We start from the raw sequence: 21,564 nt of genomic DNA, 5'->3' as shown, positions 1-21,564 counted from the left end.
TTATTTCATCTATTGGTTGTTTCCATGTCTTAACCACCATGAATAATGCTGCCATGAACATAGGGGTAAATATATCTTTACAGATAAATGTTTTCAGAATTTTGGGGGTAGATACCCAGAAGAGGCATTGCTGGGTCATATGGTAATTCTATTCTTAATTTTTTGAGGAACCTCCGCACTGCCTTCCATAGTGGCTGCACCAGTCTGCATTCCCATCAACAGTGTATGAGGGTTCCTTTTTCTCCACAGCCTCTCCAACACTTGTTATTACTTGTCTTGTTGATGATAGCCATTCTAACAGGTGTGAGGTGATATCTCATGGTAGTTTTGATTTGCATTTCCCTAATAGTTAGTGATGATGAACATTTTTTCATACACCTGTTGGCTGTTTGTTTGTCTTCCTTTGAGAAGTGTCTGTTCAGATCCTCTGTCCAATTTTTAAATGGATGGTTTGTCTTTTTGTTGTTGAGTTGTACGAGTTCTTTATATATTTTGGATATTAGCCCCTTATCAGAGGTGTTATTTGCAAATATCTTCTCCCATTTGGTTGTTGCCTCTTTGTTTTGTTGATTTTTTTTTTTTTTCTGTGCAGAAGCATTTCAGTTTAATACAGTCCCATTCATTTATTTTTGCTTTTACTTCGCTTGCGTTTGAGGTCAAATTTATAAAATCTTCTCTGAACCCAAGGTCCATATATTTAGTACCTATGCTTTCTTCTATGCAGTTTATTGTTTCAGGTCTTATGTTTAGGTCTTTAATCCATTTTGAGTTAATTTTGGTATATGTTGACAGATAGCAGTCTAGTTTCATTCTTTTGCATGTGGCTTTCCAATTTTCCCAGCACCGTTTGTTGAAGAGGCTTTCTTTTCTTCATTGTATTTTTGGTTCCTTTGTTGAAAATTACTTGCCCATATATATCTGGGTTTATTTCTGGGTTCTCAATTCGATTCCATTGGTCTGTGTGTCTGTTTTTCTGCCAATACCATGCTGTTTTGATTACTGTCACTGTGTAGTACAAATTGAAGTCAGGGAGTGTGATACTTCCAGCAGTGTTCTTTTTTCTTAGGATTGCTTTGGCTGTTTGGGGTCTTTTGTGATTCCATACAAACCTGATGATCTTTTGTTCTGTTATTTTAAAAAATGCCAGTGGAATTTTGATAGGGATCGCAATAAATCTGTATATTGCTTTGGATAATATGGCAATTTTAACTATGTTGATTCTTCCAATCCATGATCACAGAATATCTTTCCATTTCTTTGTGATTCTTCAATTTTTTAAAAGAATGTCTTATAGTTTTCAGTGTATATATAGGTCCTTCACATTTTTTGTTAAGTTTATTCCTTAGGTATTTTATTCTTTTTGTTGCAATTGGAAAAGGAATTTTTTTTTCATTTTGTTCTGAAATTTCACTGTTATTATATAGGAACACAATGGATTTTTGTGTATTGATTTTGTACCCAGCAAGTTTACTGTGTTCACTTACTGTTTCTAATAGTTTTTTTTGGTGGAGTCTTTAGGGTTTTCTATGTAAAGAATCATGTCATCTGCAAAAAGTGATAATTTAACTTCTTCATTCCCAATTTGGATGCTTTTAATAATATTTCTTTCTCTTGCCTGATTGCTCTGCCTAGGACTTCCAATACTATGTTGAATAACAGTGGTGATGGAGGACAGACCTGTCTTCTTCCAATTTTGGAGGAAAAGCTTTAAATATTTCACCATTAAGTATGATATTAGCGGAGGGTTTGTCATATATGCCCTTTATTATGTTGAGATGCTTTCTTTCTATACCCATTTTATTAAGTGTTTTGATCATAAATGGATGTTGTATCTTGTCAAATGCTTTATCTGCATCTATTGATGTAATCACATTATTTTTATCTTTTATTTTGTTTATATGGTGTATCACATTGATCAATTTGTATATGTTGGACCATCCTTGTGCCCCTGGAATAAACCCCACTTGGTCATGATGTATAATCCTTTTAATACATTGTTGTATTCGATTTTCTAGAAATTTGTTTAGGATTTTTGTGTCTATATTTATCAGAGATATTGGTCTATAGTTTTCTTTTTTTGTGTTATCCTTTCCTGGTTTTGGTATCCTGGTAATGTAGGCCTCATAAAATTAGTTAAGAAGTATTGCCTCTTCAATTTTTGGAAGAGTTTGAGGAGGACAGGTATTAAATCCTCTTTGAATATTTGGTAGAATTCACTAGTGAAGCCACCTGGTCCTGGACTTTTGTTTTGGGGAAGGTTTTGGATGTTCGTTTCAATTTCCTTACTGTTGATCAGACTATTTAGATTTTTCAAGTTCTTTGTGATTCAGTCTAGGAAGGCTATATATTTCTAAGAACTTGTCCATTTCTTCTAGGTTATTGAATTTGGTGGCACATAGTCCTTCATATTATTCTTGTACGATCCTTTGTATTTCTGTGATATTTGTGGTAACTTCGCTTTCATTTCTGATTTTATTTGTGTTTTTTCTCTCTTTTCCTTAGTGAGTTTAGCCAAGGGTTTCTCAATTTCATTAGTCTTTTCAGAGAACCATCTCTTTGTTGCATTATTTTTTTCTATTGTCTTTTTGTTCTCTGTTTCATTTAGCTGTGCTCTAAGTTTTATTGTTTTCCTTTTTCTGCTGACTTTTGGTTTCATTTGTTCTTCTTTTTCTAGTTCTTTAAGATGTAATGTTAGGTTGTTTATTTGGAATTTTTCTTGTTTCTTGAGATTGGCCTGTAATGATATAAATTACCCTCTTTATACTGGTTTTGCTGCATCCCAATAATTTTATAGGAGGTATTTTTATTCTCATTTGTTTCTTTTGATCTCTCCTTTTATTTTTCTTTGACCCAGTCTTTCATTGATAGCATCTTGTTTAATCTCCACATATTTGTGATTTTTCCTACTTTCGTTTTGCAGTTGATCTGTTTCAAAGCTTTGTTGTCAAGAATATGCTTGGTATGATTTCAATCTTCTTAAATTTGTTGAGGCTAGTTTTATGTCCCAATATATGGTCTAACCTTGAGAATGTTCCATGTACACTAGAAAAGACTGTGTAGTCTGGTGTTTTAGGATGAAGTGCTCTGTAAATGTCAATTATGTCCATTTGGTTTAATGTGTCATTTAAGGCTGATATTTCCTTACTGATTTTTTGTTTGGATGATTTATCCATAGCTGTCAATGATGTATTTAAGTCCTCTCCTATAATTGTGTTTTGGTCAATTTGTCCCTTTAGTTCTGTTAGTAGTTGCTTTGTATATTTTGGTGCTCCCTGATTGGGAACATATATATTGATAAGTGTTGAGTCTTCTTGTTGATATCATTATGAAATGTGTATCTTTGTCCGTTGTTACCTTTTTTATCCTGAAGTCTGTTGTAAGTATGAATACACCCGCTTTTCTCTGGATTCTATTTGCTTGGAGTATCGTTTTCCACCCTTTCACTTTGAGTCTATATTTGTCCTTGTAGCTGAAATGTGTCTCTTGGAGGCAGCGTATTGTTGGGTTTTGTTTCTTGATGCAATCTGCTACTCTGTGCCTTTTTATTGGTGAGTTCAGTCCATTTATATTTTGGGTGATTATTGATATGTGAGGATTTTCTATAGCTATTCTATCTTTTGTTTTGTGGTAATTTGGTGTCTCCATTGTTTCTTTGCCTTTTTGTTCTTGTGTGTTGTTTTAGTATGGTGTCATTGTATGATTTTCCCCCGTTTCTTCTTTTTTTATGTTATATGTCTCAGTTCTGGATTTTTTGAGTGGTTGCTGTTAAGTTTATGTAAAAGAAAGTTTCATATATACAGTAGTCTTTTCTTTTTAGCATGCTTCTTATCTTCATTCCCCTTTGCCGATTCAGACTTTACTCTCTCCCTTTTATGTTTTTGTTTTCACTTTGGCAAAATATTCATTTTGTTCATTGAGTTTATTTCTGAGTTCATTGTACTGCCTCATCTGGGTTTTCTTGCATCTCTGTGAGTTATTTTCAGAAGTGCAATCCTGAATTCTCTGTCATTTAAGTCACATATTTCCATGTCTTTAAGTTCAATTTCTGGAGATTTTTCATTTTCTTTCTGAGCTGTGTTGTTACCTTGGTTATTTGTGGCAATTATTATTTCTCTTCCTGGGCTTGGGTAGAAGTGGATTCTGCAGCAGGTTGATATAAAGAGGTTTTTCTTTTGCTTTCCAATAGGTGTCGCTGGAGTGTTTATTTTCTCTCATGCTGCAGTGTTTTATTTTCTCTTGCGCTGTTCCTGCTTCTTGCGTGGTGGGAGGTTTCCTGGGAGGTGGGCTTCTCTTTTGTGATCAGGTCTCCTGCATCTCAGGGCACAGCCTCCGTGGGAGGATGTGGTGGGCAATGGTGTTCTGAGCCTCTGAAACCCCAATGCTGCCCCATTAGCTCAATGCATAGCCTGCGTGCCTCAGCGGCCTTGGTTGACCGTGCACAGATCTCCCTGGAAAGGTGAGGGCGGGATGGGCTGGGACAGGTGGCAGGTGTATTTGTGGCTCTGATCAATGGCAACTTCCAACCCACAGCTCTCTTGTCCCTACAGCTCCTTCTCTGTCACCAGAATTAACTGCTCTGTGCATCTGGTGTTCCGGGACTGTTTCTCCAGTTCTCAGGGCCATAGATATTCTGTTTTTTAATCCCACATTGCGATCGTTTCTTCTGAAGCCTGCTTCTAACACTGGGAGGGTAGGGGAAGGTGGTCTGATTCCATATCTTTGTTTTCTGCCTGGCAGTAAGGGTTTAATCTGTTGTTGTCACCCTTCTGTATGCAGTCTTTGCTCCGAGGTCTCTGCTCCATCACAGGATTCAGCCACATTATATGCTCCAGCAGTATTGTGGGCCACAGAAAGTGCACCTGCAGCCTGAATCCTTCCCTCTCCTGGGAATGCAGTGAGCTCTGGGCTGCATCTCAGCACTTCAGCCATCCGTCCTCCCTTGTTTGCCCCTATTCGTCCATCTTCAGATATTTCGATGCACAGATCTCTCAGATGTGCTTGTGTCTTGTGTGAGGTATCTTATGTTGAATTATAGCTGTTCAATTTGTTTTAAATTCAACGGGAGATTTCAAGGAGCACTCCTTATGCTGCCATGTTTCTGAAGTTACCCTAAGTTAACATAGTTCTTGAGATAAGGGAAGTATAGTAAGTCATGGAGGGTCAATATGTCTAATGGACTTTAGTACATCTTAAAGTATATAACTAGCTTGTATAAAATTGTTATGTTTGGCATTTGAGCCTAAATTCAGTGTAAAGGAAAATATCTGAAACAAATTATTAGCAAAATTAAATACAGTTAATTTATTGACAGTGGTTCAACAGGCAGGAAATGCTATATCAAAGGACTGAAACTAATCTCTTTTACTAGTAATGAGTGTTGTTAGGGTTTGAAGTACTAATGTATAATGACTGCAAATTATTTACAATTATTAATGTATTATAATATTGATTTTATTAAGTTGATTCTATTATATTGAATTAAGTTGATTCTATTAAATTAAGTTGATTCTATTATAGCAGAGAAAATAAATATTAGGCTGTAATTCTATTGCTTAAGCTTGTAAATATTGAATTGAAAACTTGTAGAGAATATTTGAATAATGTACAGAAATTCAATATTGTTAAAGTGCTTTTGAAAATAGACTCACAAATTTATTTTATAGGGTAAAGCATTTTAATTATTTTTGCCCATTCTACCCAGTTTTTGCATTAAAAGTAAAGATTAAGCATGTGCTTTCTTTGGATACATAAAGAGCATTTTCTATTAATTAAGAATATATACAATCACAATTAATGTATTTCCACGTTATAGTGTTACTTTTATGTAGCTAACAGAATATTGTATGATCAAATTATTGTGCTTTGCTTTAACTCCATTATTAACTTTATAAGCTGACTTTTGAAAAACATCAAGAATACATGATTTTACATTTTTCGATAATGTCCAAACTCCATTAATAATAATTGTAACTGAATTAATTTTAAATGTATAGCAACTCAATTGATTTTATATATTTTTTTCTGCCTTTTTGTTTCCTTATTAATAAGAGAGTAAAATCTGCAGAAGAGTTGAGGAAGGAGGAGACCATAGCTCCATTAGAGATTAAGGATGACATGCAAAGCCATATAAAAGAAGTGAAGTTTCAGAAAACAAAGGCATTGGAGCGTCGTCAGATGATTGAGATAAATGAAATTGAGGAATCCCACTCTGTGAAAAGAAGTATAGATACCATCTTAGATACCATGAAGCACAAATACAGTATAAGAAATCTGTCTCTCTCTCTCATTGAAGCATCTAGAAAAGCTGGCATTAGTTATATTGTTTATCCCAAGAAAAAGAAGATGAAATGGAAGAAAGGATTGAAATTCAGTAAACTTTCAAGTATATTGAACGTTTTATCCCAGCCTCCAAAGATTCTTAAAAGGTCTTGTTTAGTCAATAATTGTTATAGTTTAAGAATTGCGTTATGGTTTTGGACTTAATAGTATAATTGCATCCATCGATGTTGTTATTATTTTACTCAGCACTGAAAATATGCTGAACTCTTAGCTAAAGGACAATCCTTTATTTTTTAAAATACAGCTATTTAGTAGTATAAATATGTGAATGGTTCAAACTATAAAGGTGGGGCTGATTTAAGGACATGAAGCAATACTAAGTGCATCTGCTGGCTAAATGAAATCTTTTAGTGGAAAGAAATAAAATCTACTAAGTTATAGTTCTGAAGCGATTTAGGAACCAAACCCAACCTCTGCTTTGAAATACCACCCATTCAAAAGTTGAAGTAGATTGTTGGAATTTCACTGTTTTTAAATTTTAAAGTATTAAATTAAGTATGAAATCTAGAGAGACAAACTGTTTTTTAGTGTGTTATGAGCCCTAATTCAGAGATCAACACAAAGAAATATTTTTTCTCCTTGCTTGGAGGTAATAGTATCTGGCATGTTTAAAAAAATGGAGGGACCTAAGATAACAACTCAAAGTCCAGGTATGTTCATATTTAAGTTCAGGACATAATTTTCTTATAACCCAAGTGTTGTGCAAAATAGTTTCCAAAATGCTCTGGGCTTTGTTTCTCTTTAGATCTCCCCAGATGACAAAGAATTCATTAAAGTTATGCCATTTTGAAAAGTAAAGACTTTCCTAGTGATAAGAGAGTAATAAATGTTTTGTTCACTTTATTGTTATAAAGACTTGCTGGTTCTGAAAAAGGGTCAATTATGTTTTGGTGTGATAATTTATTGTCCCTTAGCAGATGGGGAATAACCTTTTATAAATGTGAGTGACAGAGTGGAAAATAGACCAACCCTAGTGGAGAATGCCATTCAAGTTCTGAGTTCTTTGCACACTACTTCTTAAATTTTCCCTGAAACAAATATAATATCTAGAAGCTTTTTTGTTAGCTCATCTTTAGAAGAATTTAGGTGAGTATTTCTAACTTGACAAATGTTTTAGATCAGACCCAGAAGATTGCTTATACATTTTTGATACAATTTCTCTTTTCCTTTTTTATAATTGTTTTCTTAGTGTTTTTATTTTATTTTAACATTATTATTTTTTTTACTTGTCTTTTTTTATTATTAGTTTCAGGTGTACAAAACAACGTGATTAGACATTTACACCCCTCACGAAGTAATAAACCCACCAAGTCTACTACCCATCTGACACTGTACTAGCTAATACAATACCATTAACTATATTCCCTATGCTGTACTTTACATCCTGTGGATGAAATATATAATTATAGTTGACATTCAATATTATTTTATATTAGTTTCAGGTGTATAGCGCAGTGGTTAGGCATTTATATAATCTATGAGGTGATCCCCAGATAAGTCAAGTACCCTACATAGTCATTATATTATTGATTATATTCCCCATACTGTATTTTACATTCCCGTGACTATTTTGTGACTACAAATTTGTACTTCCTAATTCCTTCACCTTTCTCACCCATCACCCAAACCCCTCCCATCTAGCAACCATCAGTTTGTTCTCTGTATCTACAAGTCCATTCTTTTTTGTTTATTTATTATATTCTTTAGATTCCACACATACATGAGATCATATGGTATTTGTCTTAGTCTGACTTATTTCACTTAGCATAATATCCTCTAGGTCATCCATGTTGCTGCAAATGGTAAGATTTCATTCTTTTTTTATTTCAGAGTAATAAAAATCATCTTCCCGTTTGGTAAGATGTCATTATATATATGTACCACCATTTCTTTATCCAATCATCTATTCATGGACATTTCTGTTGTTTCCATATATTGGCTGTTGTGAATAGTGCTACAGTTAACATAGAGGTGCATATATTTTTTTGAATTAGTGTTTTGGATTTCTTTGTATAGATACCCAGGAGTGGAATTGCTGAATCATAAGGTAGTTGTATTTTAAGTTTTTGAGGAACCTCCATACTGTTTTCCACAGTGGTTGCACCAATTTGCAATTTCATCAGCAACGCATGAGGGATCCCTTTTCTTCACATCTTTGCTAGCACTTATTTGTTGATTTATTGATGACAGCCATGCTGACAGGAGTGAGATGGTATCTCATTGTGGTTTTATTTTGCATTTCTCTGATAATTAATGACATTGACATCTTTTCATATGTCTATTGACCATCTGTATGTAATCTTTGGAGAAATGTCTATTCAGGCCCTCTGCCCATTTTTTAATTGGATTGGATTTTTTTGGTGTTGAGTTGTATGAGTTTTTTTTTTTTTTTAATACATTTTGGATATTAATCCTTTATCAGGTATATCATTGGCAAATATCTTCCCGTTTGGTAAGATGTCTTTTTGTTTTGTTGATGGTTTCCTTTACTGTGAAAACATTTTTAGTTTGATGTGGTCCCATTTATGTATGTTTTCTTTTGTTTCCCTTGCCTGAGGAGATATATCAGTAAAAATATTACTAAGGATAATGTCTGAGAGTTTACTTCCTATATTTTCTTCTAGGATTTTTATGGTTTTGGGTTTTGCATTTAATTCTTTAATTTATGCATTTAATTCTTGTACATGGCCTAAGAAGGTGGCCCAGTTTCATATTTTTTCCATGTATCTGTCCAGTTTTCCCAGCACCATTTATTACTCATAAATAGACTGTTTTTCCCCAAAGTAAATTCTTGCTTTTTTGTCATAGATTAAATTAAACCATATAAGCACAGGTTTATTTCTGGGCTCTCTATTCTGTTTCATTCATCTATGTGTCTGTTTTTATCCCAATACCATGCTCTTTTGATTACTATGGCCTTGTAGTATAATCTGATATCAGGTAGTGTGATACCTCCTACTTTGTTCTTTCTCAGGATTGCCATGGCTCTTTAGGGTCTTTTATGGTTTTATATAAATTTTAGGATTATTTGTTCTCGTTCTGTGAAAAATGCCATTACTATTTTGATAGGAATTGTGTTGAATCTATATATTACTTTGTGTAGTATGGACATTTTAACTATATTAATTCTTACTATCCATGAGCATGGCGTATGTCTCCATTTATTTGTATCTTCTTTAATCTCTCTTTTCAATGTCTTATAATTTTCTGAGTACAGGTCTTTTACTACCTCAGTTAAATATATTCCTAAGTATTTTTTGATCCAATTATAAATGGGATTGTCTTCTTAATTTCTCTTTCTGATGGTTTGTTATTGGTGTATAAAATGCAACCGATTTCTGAATTACATTTTCTCTTCTCAAAATATTACGAATCTTTACCATCATAGAAAGGATAATATACCGCATCATTTTGGCCATGACCAAGAGACTTCAATCTATATAAAGGACATAAGCAGATTTAACACTGCTTCAGTGGGATGTTTTACTGCTTACTGACCATTTATCATTTTGATTATAAAGTTTAATCATTTAAAGAGATTTATTTGCTTTTTAATAAATGAATTTGAAATTTTAATAAGTTGCTGACAGGTATAACAGGAGCCATAGGGTAAGCCTTTTGGTGGAGGCAGTAAAACTAACTGTGGGAGTGTTATTTAAAATAATACTTAGTACAGCTTTCCTAAGTTCTTTAAAAAAAACGTCTTATCTTAAACTAATTCACTTATGGAGCAACTTTAAAAATAATTTTATTTCTATAGTTTGAGATCTTTTTGTTTTCTTTTCCACTAATCTTAACTTGGTTAACACAGAAATATCCTTCTTACCATTTTATATTAGACCTTTAAGCTTGTTTAATCACATTTATTCTGGCTGTCTACTTTAAATGGTTAGCCCTGATTTCCACTAGTAAAACTTCCATACTTGACCTGCTCCTGAAAGCAAATCTGTGGTCTCAGTCTTGGTTTACTTGGCCCATCTTGCTCCGCTACATCCCCAACAGAGGCAGAATTTATTATCTACAAGCAGGAGGTGACATATTTTCCTTAATGCCACTAATCTCTAATTTCCCGAAGTCAGGTATTGCTTTTGGTATACTATCTTGGTGCATGGTAGTATGGGATGGAATAGAGCAGTTCCAGAAATTCCCACTTGACCTTTACTACCATTATATCCCTCAGTGTATAGCTTATGCAGTTATTAAGTTTATTCATTCCCACTACAGATTCTGGGAGTATGGAAATTATCACAGGATGGGTCCATGTCTCACTAGATCCACTGTTAGGTGGTTTCAGGCCAAGATTCTTTCTACCATTTTATCTTCATAATTCCCTAATTTGATTGATGTACTTCAGTAGCATCCACAGTGGGTATCCATCCGTGGATCAGCATAAGTTTAAACCCAGTGTCTAATAACCCCCGGAAGATTTGCCCATTTAATATTTCCCAGATGTTTGGAAGCTTTAGGGTAAAATTCATTAAACATACCCAGTCCACATATCAAGATCCTTAATGGGACCTGGTCTGGCCTTCCTGTCACATGAGAGGTTTTGAATTGGGAACTGGCTTAGGTCTGAGAGCTGGATAAGAGGTTGTGAACCCCCACTATAGGTGCTTAGACTTTCATCCAGAAGACCTAAACGTTTTCATCTATGTAAGTCAAAGAATAGGCTGCCCATCTATCTTATTTCTAGGGACCTTTAGTCATTTAGTTATTGCCACAGATCCTTGGGATTTAAAATTATGTGATTACCATTGCATCCCTCCCTGTGTTTTTTTTGATAACTGGGTTCAGTTAATACACCAGAAACCTGTGTTTATTTCACAAGTCTTTGGGCAACTCTGATGCACAACAGAGATGCAGTAATTTTCTCTGTGGCTTAGTTAATTTATTGATTATAAAAATAATTATATACCTGTAATTTAAAAATTATTCTTTTAAAAACTAGATCAATGTCTCACGGGATCCTTCCTGGACAGAAGAAATATATGCTCAAAGTTCCATTATATGAACGTCAATTACAGTGTCCCAGCCTGCCCTCGTGTTTAAATTTTGACAAATTTGTCCAAAGTAAGGGAGGAATTCCAGAAAATGTTGACCCTCGAACATGGGTTATTGATATGTTCTCTAAGTATAAACCTCAGAAGACCACCTCAAGAGAGAAAGTTGTTAAAATACTTTTTCCTAAAGACTTGTCTAAAGAAGTAAAACAACCACCAAAACTAGAATTGAGTGATTCCTTGGAGTGCGATCTTCCTCCAGAGGTCATTAAGCATTATGAATACGAAGTGGAGATCTTGACTGAAGAAATAAATAATAAGAAAATGTATACTGCATTTTCATATTGTAGGCGTGGAGCTATTTATAGGAAACTGGGAAAGTTGCAGAGTGCTATGAATGATCTACAGGAAGTAAGTTTTATTTAATGAAAATAACAATTTTAATAATTTACACTTGCATATAATATATAGGAATTTTTACTAAAATTTTGAATAATGAATTTGTATTGTACATTTGTGATCATAAAATTATATTTATTAGCATTTTCAAATAATAAACATTAAAAGCACTAGATTTTTGTCAGATTGGGAGGTACTGTTTTATACCATACATGTACAAAGCCTTTGGGATCCATAATATTTGAAATGTGATAGAGTATATTCCTTTAATACATCAACTTCAATTGAATTTATACATATATTTTCTAGGCTATACACTTGGAACCATTGTTTCTCAATGCCTATTGGCACCGACATCTCATTTATCTTTTCCAAGACAAAATTAACGAAGCTTTGGATGACTTGAATTACATAAATAAATGTAATAAAAATAATGCAGGTAGGTTGTCTGTGCAGCCAGTTATATTAATTATATCTTTATCTAAGCTTTGATCATTTAGTGGTATTATAAAGATATGTAAATCAATATAGGTCTCCAAATGGGTTGTGACTTCCCGGAGTTAAATTTACTATTGATATTGTAAATTTAAGACTCCTATGATCCTAAATTGTTTTCAAAATACGCATCATAGTTTGAAATGTTAATATCCTTGGTATACATTACAATAAATTGGTTGCTTACTATTCATTCCACAAAAACAATGTGAACTTCAAATTTTTAGTTTTAGAAGTGATTCACAAATCTTTTCTTGACCACAAATCTCTGAATTAGAGTTGTAGTGTTCCTAAGACTTCTCAGTTGTATGAAATCTGCATGTTTGTTCTTATGTAACGTACTCTAACCGACTTGAATGACTAGACATGGAACTTTTTGGGAATAAGAAAATGTCATACTCATCTTTGTATTCCCAGCATCCATAAAATACTCCTAAAATGTAGCATGAGCTTAATAAATGTTTTTCAATCTATGCTAATCTCTGCTAAAAGTTCATACAATTTGTGCCATCTAAATCTAAACTTTTACTATAAACACTATAATATTATGAAACATTCCAGACATACAAAAAGGTAATAGTTAATTTTTGTTGCTTCAAATTGAAATTGAAAATGCTTTTAACCATAAATGAGTATTTATCCAGACTTTGAGAACAAAGTTTGCACTATTGAAATTTAAAAATAAATAAAACCGTTACATTAAATGGTTAGGAAAGTATAATAGAGAAACATTATTCTACGACTATAGTATTAGAGAGAGACGGATTAATCTTTAAAATTTTTCATAATTAATAAAAGAACTGTAACACTAAATTTTATCTTTTGAATTTTCTTTAGAGGCATATTTGTCAAAGGCAGAAATTTACAGGGAAAAAAAAGACATTACTCTGGCAATTCTAAACTATTCCCAGGCAATTAAGTGCAAGCCCACGGATGCCGATATGTATTTCAGGAGGGGTGAGATGTATGAAATAACAAACAAAGTACTGGCCATTGATGACTTTTCTAAAGTAAGCTGTATCACATATAGTGCCACCATTTATATGTTTTAGATTATGATATTCTTTCACATATGTTGTATAATCAAAACCATTATAGATTAGCACCTAGAACATTCATTACTGCAGTTGATGTTACCACTACTCGTATGTCAATTTTTCTTAAGTAGATTTTTATTTCTCAGTTACTGTTGACATACAACATTATTTTAGTTTCAGGTGTACAACACAGTGATTAGACATTTGTGTAACTTGTGAAGTGATCACCCCGATAAGTCTAGTACCCATCTGACACCATATATAGTTATTACTATATTATTGACGACATTCCATATGCTGTACTGACATCCCTGTGACTATTTTTATAACTGTCAATTTGTACATCTTAATTCTTTCCCCTTCCCCCCCCAAACCCTCTCCCATCTGCCAACCATCAGTTTCTTATCTGTATCTATGAGTTCGTTTCTGTTTTGTTTATTTTGTTTTTTAGATTCTACAAATAAGTGAGATCATACGGTATTTGTCTTTCTTTGTCTGACTTATTTTACTTAGCCTAATACCCTCTACATCCACCCATGTTGTCACAAATGGCAAGTTTTCACTCTTTTTTATGGCTGAGTAAATTTTTATTATTATTATTAGTGAATGAATGTGTTTATGTTGAAGAGTTGGGTGTGGGAGCATTTGAGACAAATCTGAGGGAGGCTTGACTTTTCCAGCAGTCTCCTCTTGAACCATAAAACAGTGGTTAAAGAAATCTTTGAAAATTGCTTCTTCCCTACAGAGAAAATCATCTTCCATATAACTCTTGAGGCACAGTTGATTCTCTTCTGCAGCAAACCCATCTATTCTCAAAAAAGCTGTGCTCACTGGCTTGTTCGTTCATTCATTTACTCACAAATATTTATTGACTAAGGCACTCTACAATGTAGTGAATAAATCTTAGTGAATAAAACAGACATGTTTTTTGCTTACATGGAGTCTATAGATATTAGGTTCCATATAAATATAGATATTAAAGAAATAAATCTATACATAAATATGTAATTACAAATTATGTTAATTCCTGTGAAGGAAATAATTATTTGGGGGGATGGTAATTTATATTTAGTTGGGAGATATCAAGGAGTTCCCTTGAGTAAGTAGACTTGTAGCTGAATTGTACTTTGAGGCTAGAATCAATCAAAATAGTCTCCTGATTGCAGCAGAATTGCAGTGGTGGTCTCCTGACTTTTAACTCTAAATTCTTAGTTCTTAGTACAATTGAGAATTTAGAAGTTATTTAAATAATTTACCTTTCTATTTTTCCAGTTGCTCTTAATCCATGATGGTTAGCCACATACTTGTATTATTTTTGCTTCAAGATAATATTGTAAGTTTTGGTAACTTCTGATCTAGAAAAAAAATCTTTTCAATATTTTCTTTTGAAGATATTGAAGTTGTTATGTTATCTGTTGTGTTTGTTTTCTCCATCTGGCACTAATAGTTTAAAATTTGGCTAATGAAGCAACTTGAGGTCAAATAAACTTCAAAATCTTTAGGTTTTTTTTCTTCCTGTTTTAAAAATACTTGGTAATGTTTGTGCTTCCATCCCTCCCCAACCCCAATAGCAAGGAGCTTTGTAATCGAGAATACAATGATTTAGTCTGTTCATTCTATTGCCTTGTATGTCAATGTGAAATGAGTGAACCATGTCAATACCAGTTCACGTGTCTCCATCATTTTAGGGACTAGATTAATCCATATTTGATTTGATTGAATCAGCCTTGATGTGGTCTAATGTGTATCATCTTTAATTGAGATAAAATGCTGGGGATATAATTGGGATAAAGTTGATAGATCCAGTATAACCCTACTCTAGTTAGACAAGTCTCTTAGAAAATTTTATTGATAACATTTACAGTGGGCAAAAGACTTAGCTGTTTATATAGGCTGTTTCAGTCTCTCGCTCTCTCTCTTTCTCTCTCTCTCTCTCTCTCTTTCTCGCTCTCTCGCTCTCTCACTCTCTCGCTCTCTCGCTCTTTCTTGCTCTCTCTCTCAAAACCTCTCCTTTCTAGAATTAGAGGATAAATGGATTTCCTAACATCATGGTCTTTAAATGCAAATATCAAAGTTTTTGCATCTTAAAGAAATTTGCTTTTATATAATCTGAAGTTAAAAACATGGTTGTAATCCTTTAAATTTGTTGAGTTTATATACTTTTGTTTGTTTGTTTTTCATTATGTGATTTTTTTTTGTATCTCCTCTCCACCCTCACACCCCCATGTAGTGTATTTTTTATGATCCCAAAAGAATAGATGCCTTATTGAAACGTGGAAGGTTTTACTATGAAAATGAAAACTGGAATGCAGTCATACAGGATTTTACAGCCTTGTTAAATGTAGATCCCCAAAATTCTGAAGCAAGGTGAGAATTATTTTATGTGTGACTTTTGAAATTATAATATTTTTTGAAATACATTCTCAGGAAAGAAAATTGCTTGAAATACATCAATAGCCCTTTAAAAATAGTGAATCAATTTTCAGTGCTACCAGTGAATGAACATCTTAACTATACCATAACAGTAGTGGCTAATTTAATTTAATAGGCATAAAATGACAATTTAGAGTTACATTAGCATTTCTTAAATACTAGTTACATTATCAATTTTTAAAGTATTGACCTATATTTTTATTCCTTTTTATGTCCTTTGTATTCATCAAGAACAGAGAACTATTCATATAGATTTCTGTAATATCTTATTGTAACTTGGATGTTAAACTTTGTTCTTCCAGCCGTATTGTGCATAATACAGTTCTCATTTTGTTGCTTTTAAGTTGTGTTTTGAAGAGATTTAAAAAATATGCATAACCTCAGACCTACTCATTTTTTCACTCACAATTTCTGTTTAATATTAAATTTTTTATAGTAAAATAAAGCATGCATCCAGAAAAGTGTACAGAATACAAATGCACAGCTTAATAACTTAAACAATGCAAATATACCTGTGTTACCATCACCAGGTCAAGAAACAACCTCCAGCCCTCTAGAAACCTCTGTGCCTTTGCCTCCCCAAGAAACTTACCATTGCCTGGAATTTATTTTAATCACTTCCTTGTAGTTCTTTATAATCTCATCACATAAGTATGTGCCCCTATGCATTCTTAGTCTAGTTTTGCCTTTTTTTTAACTTTATATAAATAGAATCACATGGTAGTATTCTTTCACGTCTTGCTTCTTTTGCTGAATATTGTATACTATTGCCCGTGGCTCTAGTTTACTCATTTTAATTTTTATAGTATTTAGTTGCATGAATATATTACAACTTACTTATCCATTCCACTGTTGATGAACATGGATATTGAGTGTTTCTAGTTTTTGATGATTATGAATATTGTTTCCTTCAACATTCTTGTACATGACTCTTAGTACACACATACAAGAGCCCCCCCATATCCGTTGGTTTTGCTTTCCTCAGTATCAGTTACCTGAGGTCAATTGCAGTCTGAAAATATTAAGTAGAAAATCCCAGAAATAAACAATTCATTGCTTTTAAGTTGTGCACCATTCTGAGCAGTGTGATGACATCTTGTGTCATCCCGCTCCATCCTGCCCACGGCGTGAATCATCCCTTTGTCCAGGGTGTCCATGCTGCATATACTATCCACCCATTAGTCACTGTGGGGGCTAAAATGAAACAAAACGAAAAGCTCCTCCAGCTTCTAAGTTCTTCTAGCTGGACAAATAATCAAAGTAATAGAGATTAAAAGAGCAAATCAAAATTTTAATACATGCACACAGACAGTTCGCACAGGCATGAAAATTCCAAAAGACAGTGAGGCCACATTGGGTATATAAGACATTTTGGGCAAAGGAGAGGGGTATTAGATTTCAGAAGTGAGAGTGGGCGATTTACGGGTACTTAAGGAAGAGCAGAACATACAAGGCAGGAAAATTCTTGCTAAGCAACTCACAAACACCAGGACATGGGGTATCTAGCTAACAGGCTTGGAGTCTTCTTGAGAAAGGGCGAGGGTGTTCCTAAAAAAAGCAGGTTTATCTGTTTGAATCTCTTGGGCAGGAACGGGGAGAGGCTCAAAGTTTCTTTCTGAGTCTTATCCCAAAAGTTAGCTTCAGGGTGGCAAAATTTGGGGATTGACTCTCAGGCTGAGTGGCTGTGAGGATTGGCCATGCCCACAGCACACAAGCTGATGTGCGGGGGTTGACCCCTCAGAGCAGGATTCTCCCTATGAGGCTCTGGTACCTACCAAGACCACCCTTTTGATGTTCTGCTTACCCAGCTAATCTATTGTGGTCTGATTCCTGGCCACTGAGTGTGCTGATTTGGGTGTCTCTTGGGAGGGGCTCTTGTGCAGGCCAAGGCCAGCCACTGCCTGTGACCTGTAGTGGGGGCTACCTGGTAAGAGACACAAAATGATCTGTGGTTGGTCGTTGCCTGTGCTGGACTTGGAGGTACTTGGGGGAGGACACATGCTAACTGAAGCCAACTGCCACCAATGCAGGGCCCGGGGCAGCTCAGCAAAAGGCCTAGTACACCCTGAGGCCTGCTTCCACCTGCCTGTCACCTGTAAGGATCAACTGCTAAAGAGTCTTGGGTGGTATGTGAAGCATGGCTGAGGCCTGGTCTTAGGGAGCCACCAGAGTGGGGTGAGTGGTTTGTACCAGGTTAATGCTAATTCAGGTTTAGTGCCAGTGCTGAGCCTGGGGGCACTCAGCAAAATTCTCAGAGCATACTGAGGCCAGCTGCCCCCCATTTGTGGCCTATCAGCCCCAGAGAGTTGCCCAAGAAAGACTGCAACATGCACTGGGGCTGACCGCCTACCTTGGAAAAATGCCTCCTATAATATAACCTTCTAGAGTATATTTTATCTTCTCCCTGGATTTGTTTAACTTCTTCAGAGCAGGCAATCTACTAGCTTATTCCTCCTCTTTTTCCTTCATTGTCTTCTTTATTTCGTTTCTAAAACCTGATTTGCTTTACATTAAGTGATTGAATGTGAGATTTTCAGGAATTGATATAGTTGTGATAGTTTTGAGTGATAATTCAATAATAATGATAATTTCAAGATCGGAGTCAGAAGTTAATGGAGATAGAATCGTATCACACAACTGAGGTAATAGCTTTTATCCATGTAGAGCAGCCTCCCATGTCTCTGGGCGTATTTTCAATGCCATAAAAAAATACCATAACAGCTCTATCGACTGAGGCCTATTTTGTTCAAATTGAATTATTTGGTTTTTCTATGGAACAACCTTGTATGAATTAGAGCCTAACATTTTGGATATTCAATAAAAAATAATAATTTAAAAATCTCATATGTATTGTATTGTCGCACCTCTCTGATAAATATAAGAAATATAATAAAATTAATAAGCACTTAATTAACAGGGAGCATATTATTAATAAGCATGTAGTTATATGTACAATAAAGCATAATTTATTTATTAAAAAGTTCCTATCCCTTTTGTTATTAACATTATGACCAAACTATCTTGGGAAGCAAGGAGAAATAATCACAAATTTTTAAATATAAAATTAGTTGTATAGGTTAGCAAAAAAGAGAAACAAGTACATTTTGCAATACATATTAAAATGAATTTTTTTCTTTTTCTAGAACATACCGAGGGACAGCATATTTTAAACGGCGCTTTGATAAGCAAGCAACTGAAGATTTTTCTGTTGCAATTCACCTAGATCCTAATAACTGGCTAGCACTATATTATAGAGCCTGCTTATTTAGAAAGAGTAACCCTCTTAGAGCGCTGCAGGATTATAGTGTTTCAGGTACTTTGCTTTCAACTGTACACAAATAGGAGTTTGATCTTAGGTTCAGCAGCTCACCTTTACAGAGTAGAATATGAATGTGGGATGACAAATACGAATATTATTATATAGTTTTATATATAGTTATTTATATAAACTTTATATAGTGTTTATATATAACTATTATTTTATATATATTTATATATAGTTATATATAGTTATATATAATATATATTATATATATAACTATTAATATATATTTATATATATTTATATAACTATTATATATATAATATTATATATAATATATATAATATATATTATACATAAAACTATTAATATATATATTTGTATAACTAAATATACATATAACTATTTATATATAGTTATTTATATAAACTATTTATATAGTGTATATATTCATATATACCTAAAAGCTGCAATAGTTTAGCTCAGAATGTTTCTAATATGACCTTTTAATGTATGTGAGTATGTCTGTATTTACATGTGTGTGCAACTGTGATAAAGGAAGAATGTCATAGCAAAGAAATCTCTTTCTACATACTAAGTTCTGAGGATATTTCTGCTAATTCAGGGCTATTTTTTTAGTCAGCTTGCTAAAACGGTAGTGACTTTTTTTGGTAGGCTGTTTCCTACTCCATAGGACCAGCCCATGGATTAGTCAAATTCAGAGTGTTTTAACCCTTAAGCCAGAAATGGGCTTTGAGAATCATCAATAAGACAATGCCAACAGCTAAAAGTGGCCATTTCTACTTTACCCTATTATCAGTGCATTCTTGGTATATGAATATGCCCAGCACAATTCTGGGCATAGAGTAAGTGCTCAGTAAACAGTCAATTAGCCCATCAATTAGCCCATCCTGACTGGCAAATTCCAGCTAGAACCGAACTCCCCAAACATGGCTATGTTCACCCAGGTATAAAGTCCTAGAATCCTGTCTCCTAGATGAGGCAGTATCAAGAGATTAAGAAACAACTAGGCTCCTAAACAATGAAGAGAATACAGAGTTCCCCCGGCAGGTAGTCTAGGATGATTGTTATTTGATGTCTCTAAGTCCATTTGTATAAGTAAGTTACCTGCCTTACCTCCAAGTCCTACTTGCCTTAGAGTAGCCTCTCTGAGCTGCCCATGCTGGTTTATGTGTGTGAGCATGTGCCCCAGTCTGGACTTGTACTGAAGCCTGTTCTTTGGTCACCAGCAATGCCTTCCTGTCTTCTGTCAGGGCCATCAAGGGCAATGGCACCCTTCTGACAGCAATCCACTAAAATGAATCAGAAGTTACATTCTAGATTCTAGGCCCATCTTTGCCAATGGCTTCCACCACGACCATGTTCAACGTACCTAGTCCCCTTTGGACCTTAATCTCTTCATCTGTAAAGCGAGTGGACTATCCTAGATTACCAGCAGGATTTCTTCCAGCTCTAATGAGTTTGTGAACCATGGTAGCCACCTTGTTACTTATCAACAAATACAGTTTATGTGAATACTATTTTTCACTTTTCAAATAAGTATACTCATTGTAGATACGTTTCATTTTATGTAATGTTTAAAAATGGTAAGTAGTAGGAAGGTTATAGACTAAAATATAACTCGGATGTTTGTTCAGAAGCTGTTTAAGAGATACACTTTTATTTTTAAGCTCTCATAAATGATGGCTATGAGAATTTTAGCTGTTTTCTACATCGGGGCATACTCTATGCAGATCTAAAACTTTGGTTGTTGGCAATCTGTGACTTTGAAACTGTTATTTCTCTAGAAAGGTACGTTTTCCTTTTCATTCTTACTAATTTCACTTTTGTATAAAATTAAGAAAAAATGAAATGAAAGAAAAAGCTTTCCTTCTCATCATTAGTAACCTTGTAAAAATGAGACAATTTATAAAGTCATGCTAAAATTAGACTGTTACTTCTAAAAATAAGGTTACTTCTAAAATAAGACCTGTTGTCAACCTCTGTTTGCCTCAGATACTTTTGCAAATGTTAGACATTGAATAGGTTTGAGAGGAATTAAATCCATGGAAAACAAAATCAACAAGTTCTTCAGAGGAGTTTGGGGATACCCAGGTTAGAGCTCTTGGAAGTTAACTTCGTGGAACACTGTCATCAAGTTTTAAAACAATGACAAAATATTCTGCTTGATGTATCATTGCTATGCACAACACACAACTCAAAATAAGTAAACCTCTGTTTAGAACTTCTGACTTCATTTTGATGAGTTAAAAGAAAAAAAGCCAACAACATTTAGAACTTAAGTTCAGAAGGAAACAGGCTTAAAGTTACATACTTTAAGAAAGAAAGCTAAACTGTAAAACATAGAATTTAATGAAATAATTCCTCTTTTCCCCCAATGAAGCATTTATTAAAATGGAAGGTGTCAAAAAGAGTAACAAACCATATGCCAACCAGCAGCCTGTTTAATTAGCTTATCAATAAGGTAAACTTTGACCTTGACTCAGGAAGGTCATGAGCCTGGCTCTATAATGGCTGCAATGGTTCTTTTTTGGATATTTTTGAGGTAGGAAGGGAAAGAAAAGAGTTTCAGTTGCAA

General features: G+C 34.1%; 1 protein-coding gene across 1 annotated transcript in view; it reads left to right on the top strand.

Moving 5' to 3' along the window:
- Positions 1–21,564, top strand: part of TTC6 (tetratricopeptide repeat domain 6) — a gene marked incomplete at both ends in the record, with an annotated part of 195,629 nt that overhangs the window by 132,765 nt on the left and 41,300 nt on the right. The window contains 7 exons of the mRNA XM_081048294.1: positions 6,049–6,425; positions 11,288–11,750; positions 12,048–12,177; positions 13,071–13,243; positions 15,501–15,637; positions 18,847–19,016; positions 20,657–20,777. Coding sequence (XP_080904420.1) covers positions 6,049–6,425; positions 11,288–11,750; positions 12,048–12,177; positions 13,071–13,243; positions 15,501–15,637; positions 18,847–19,016; positions 20,657–20,777 — 1,571 coding nt within the window. The remainder of the gene's footprint in view (positions 1–6,048; positions 6,426–11,287; positions 11,751–12,047; positions 12,178–13,070; positions 13,244–15,500; positions 15,638–18,846; positions 19,017–20,656; positions 20,778–21,564) is intronic.

This window comes from Rhinolophus hipposideros (assembly GCF_964194185.1).
Source record: "Rhinolophus hipposideros genome assembly, chromosome: 5".
Classification (NCBI taxonomy): domain Eukaryota; kingdom Metazoa; phylum Chordata; class Mammalia; order Chiroptera; family Rhinolophidae; genus Rhinolophus; species Rhinolophus hipposideros.
The sequence above is the reverse complement of the archived record's forward strand: the minus strand, read 5'-3'. Positions and strand labels throughout refer to the sequence as shown.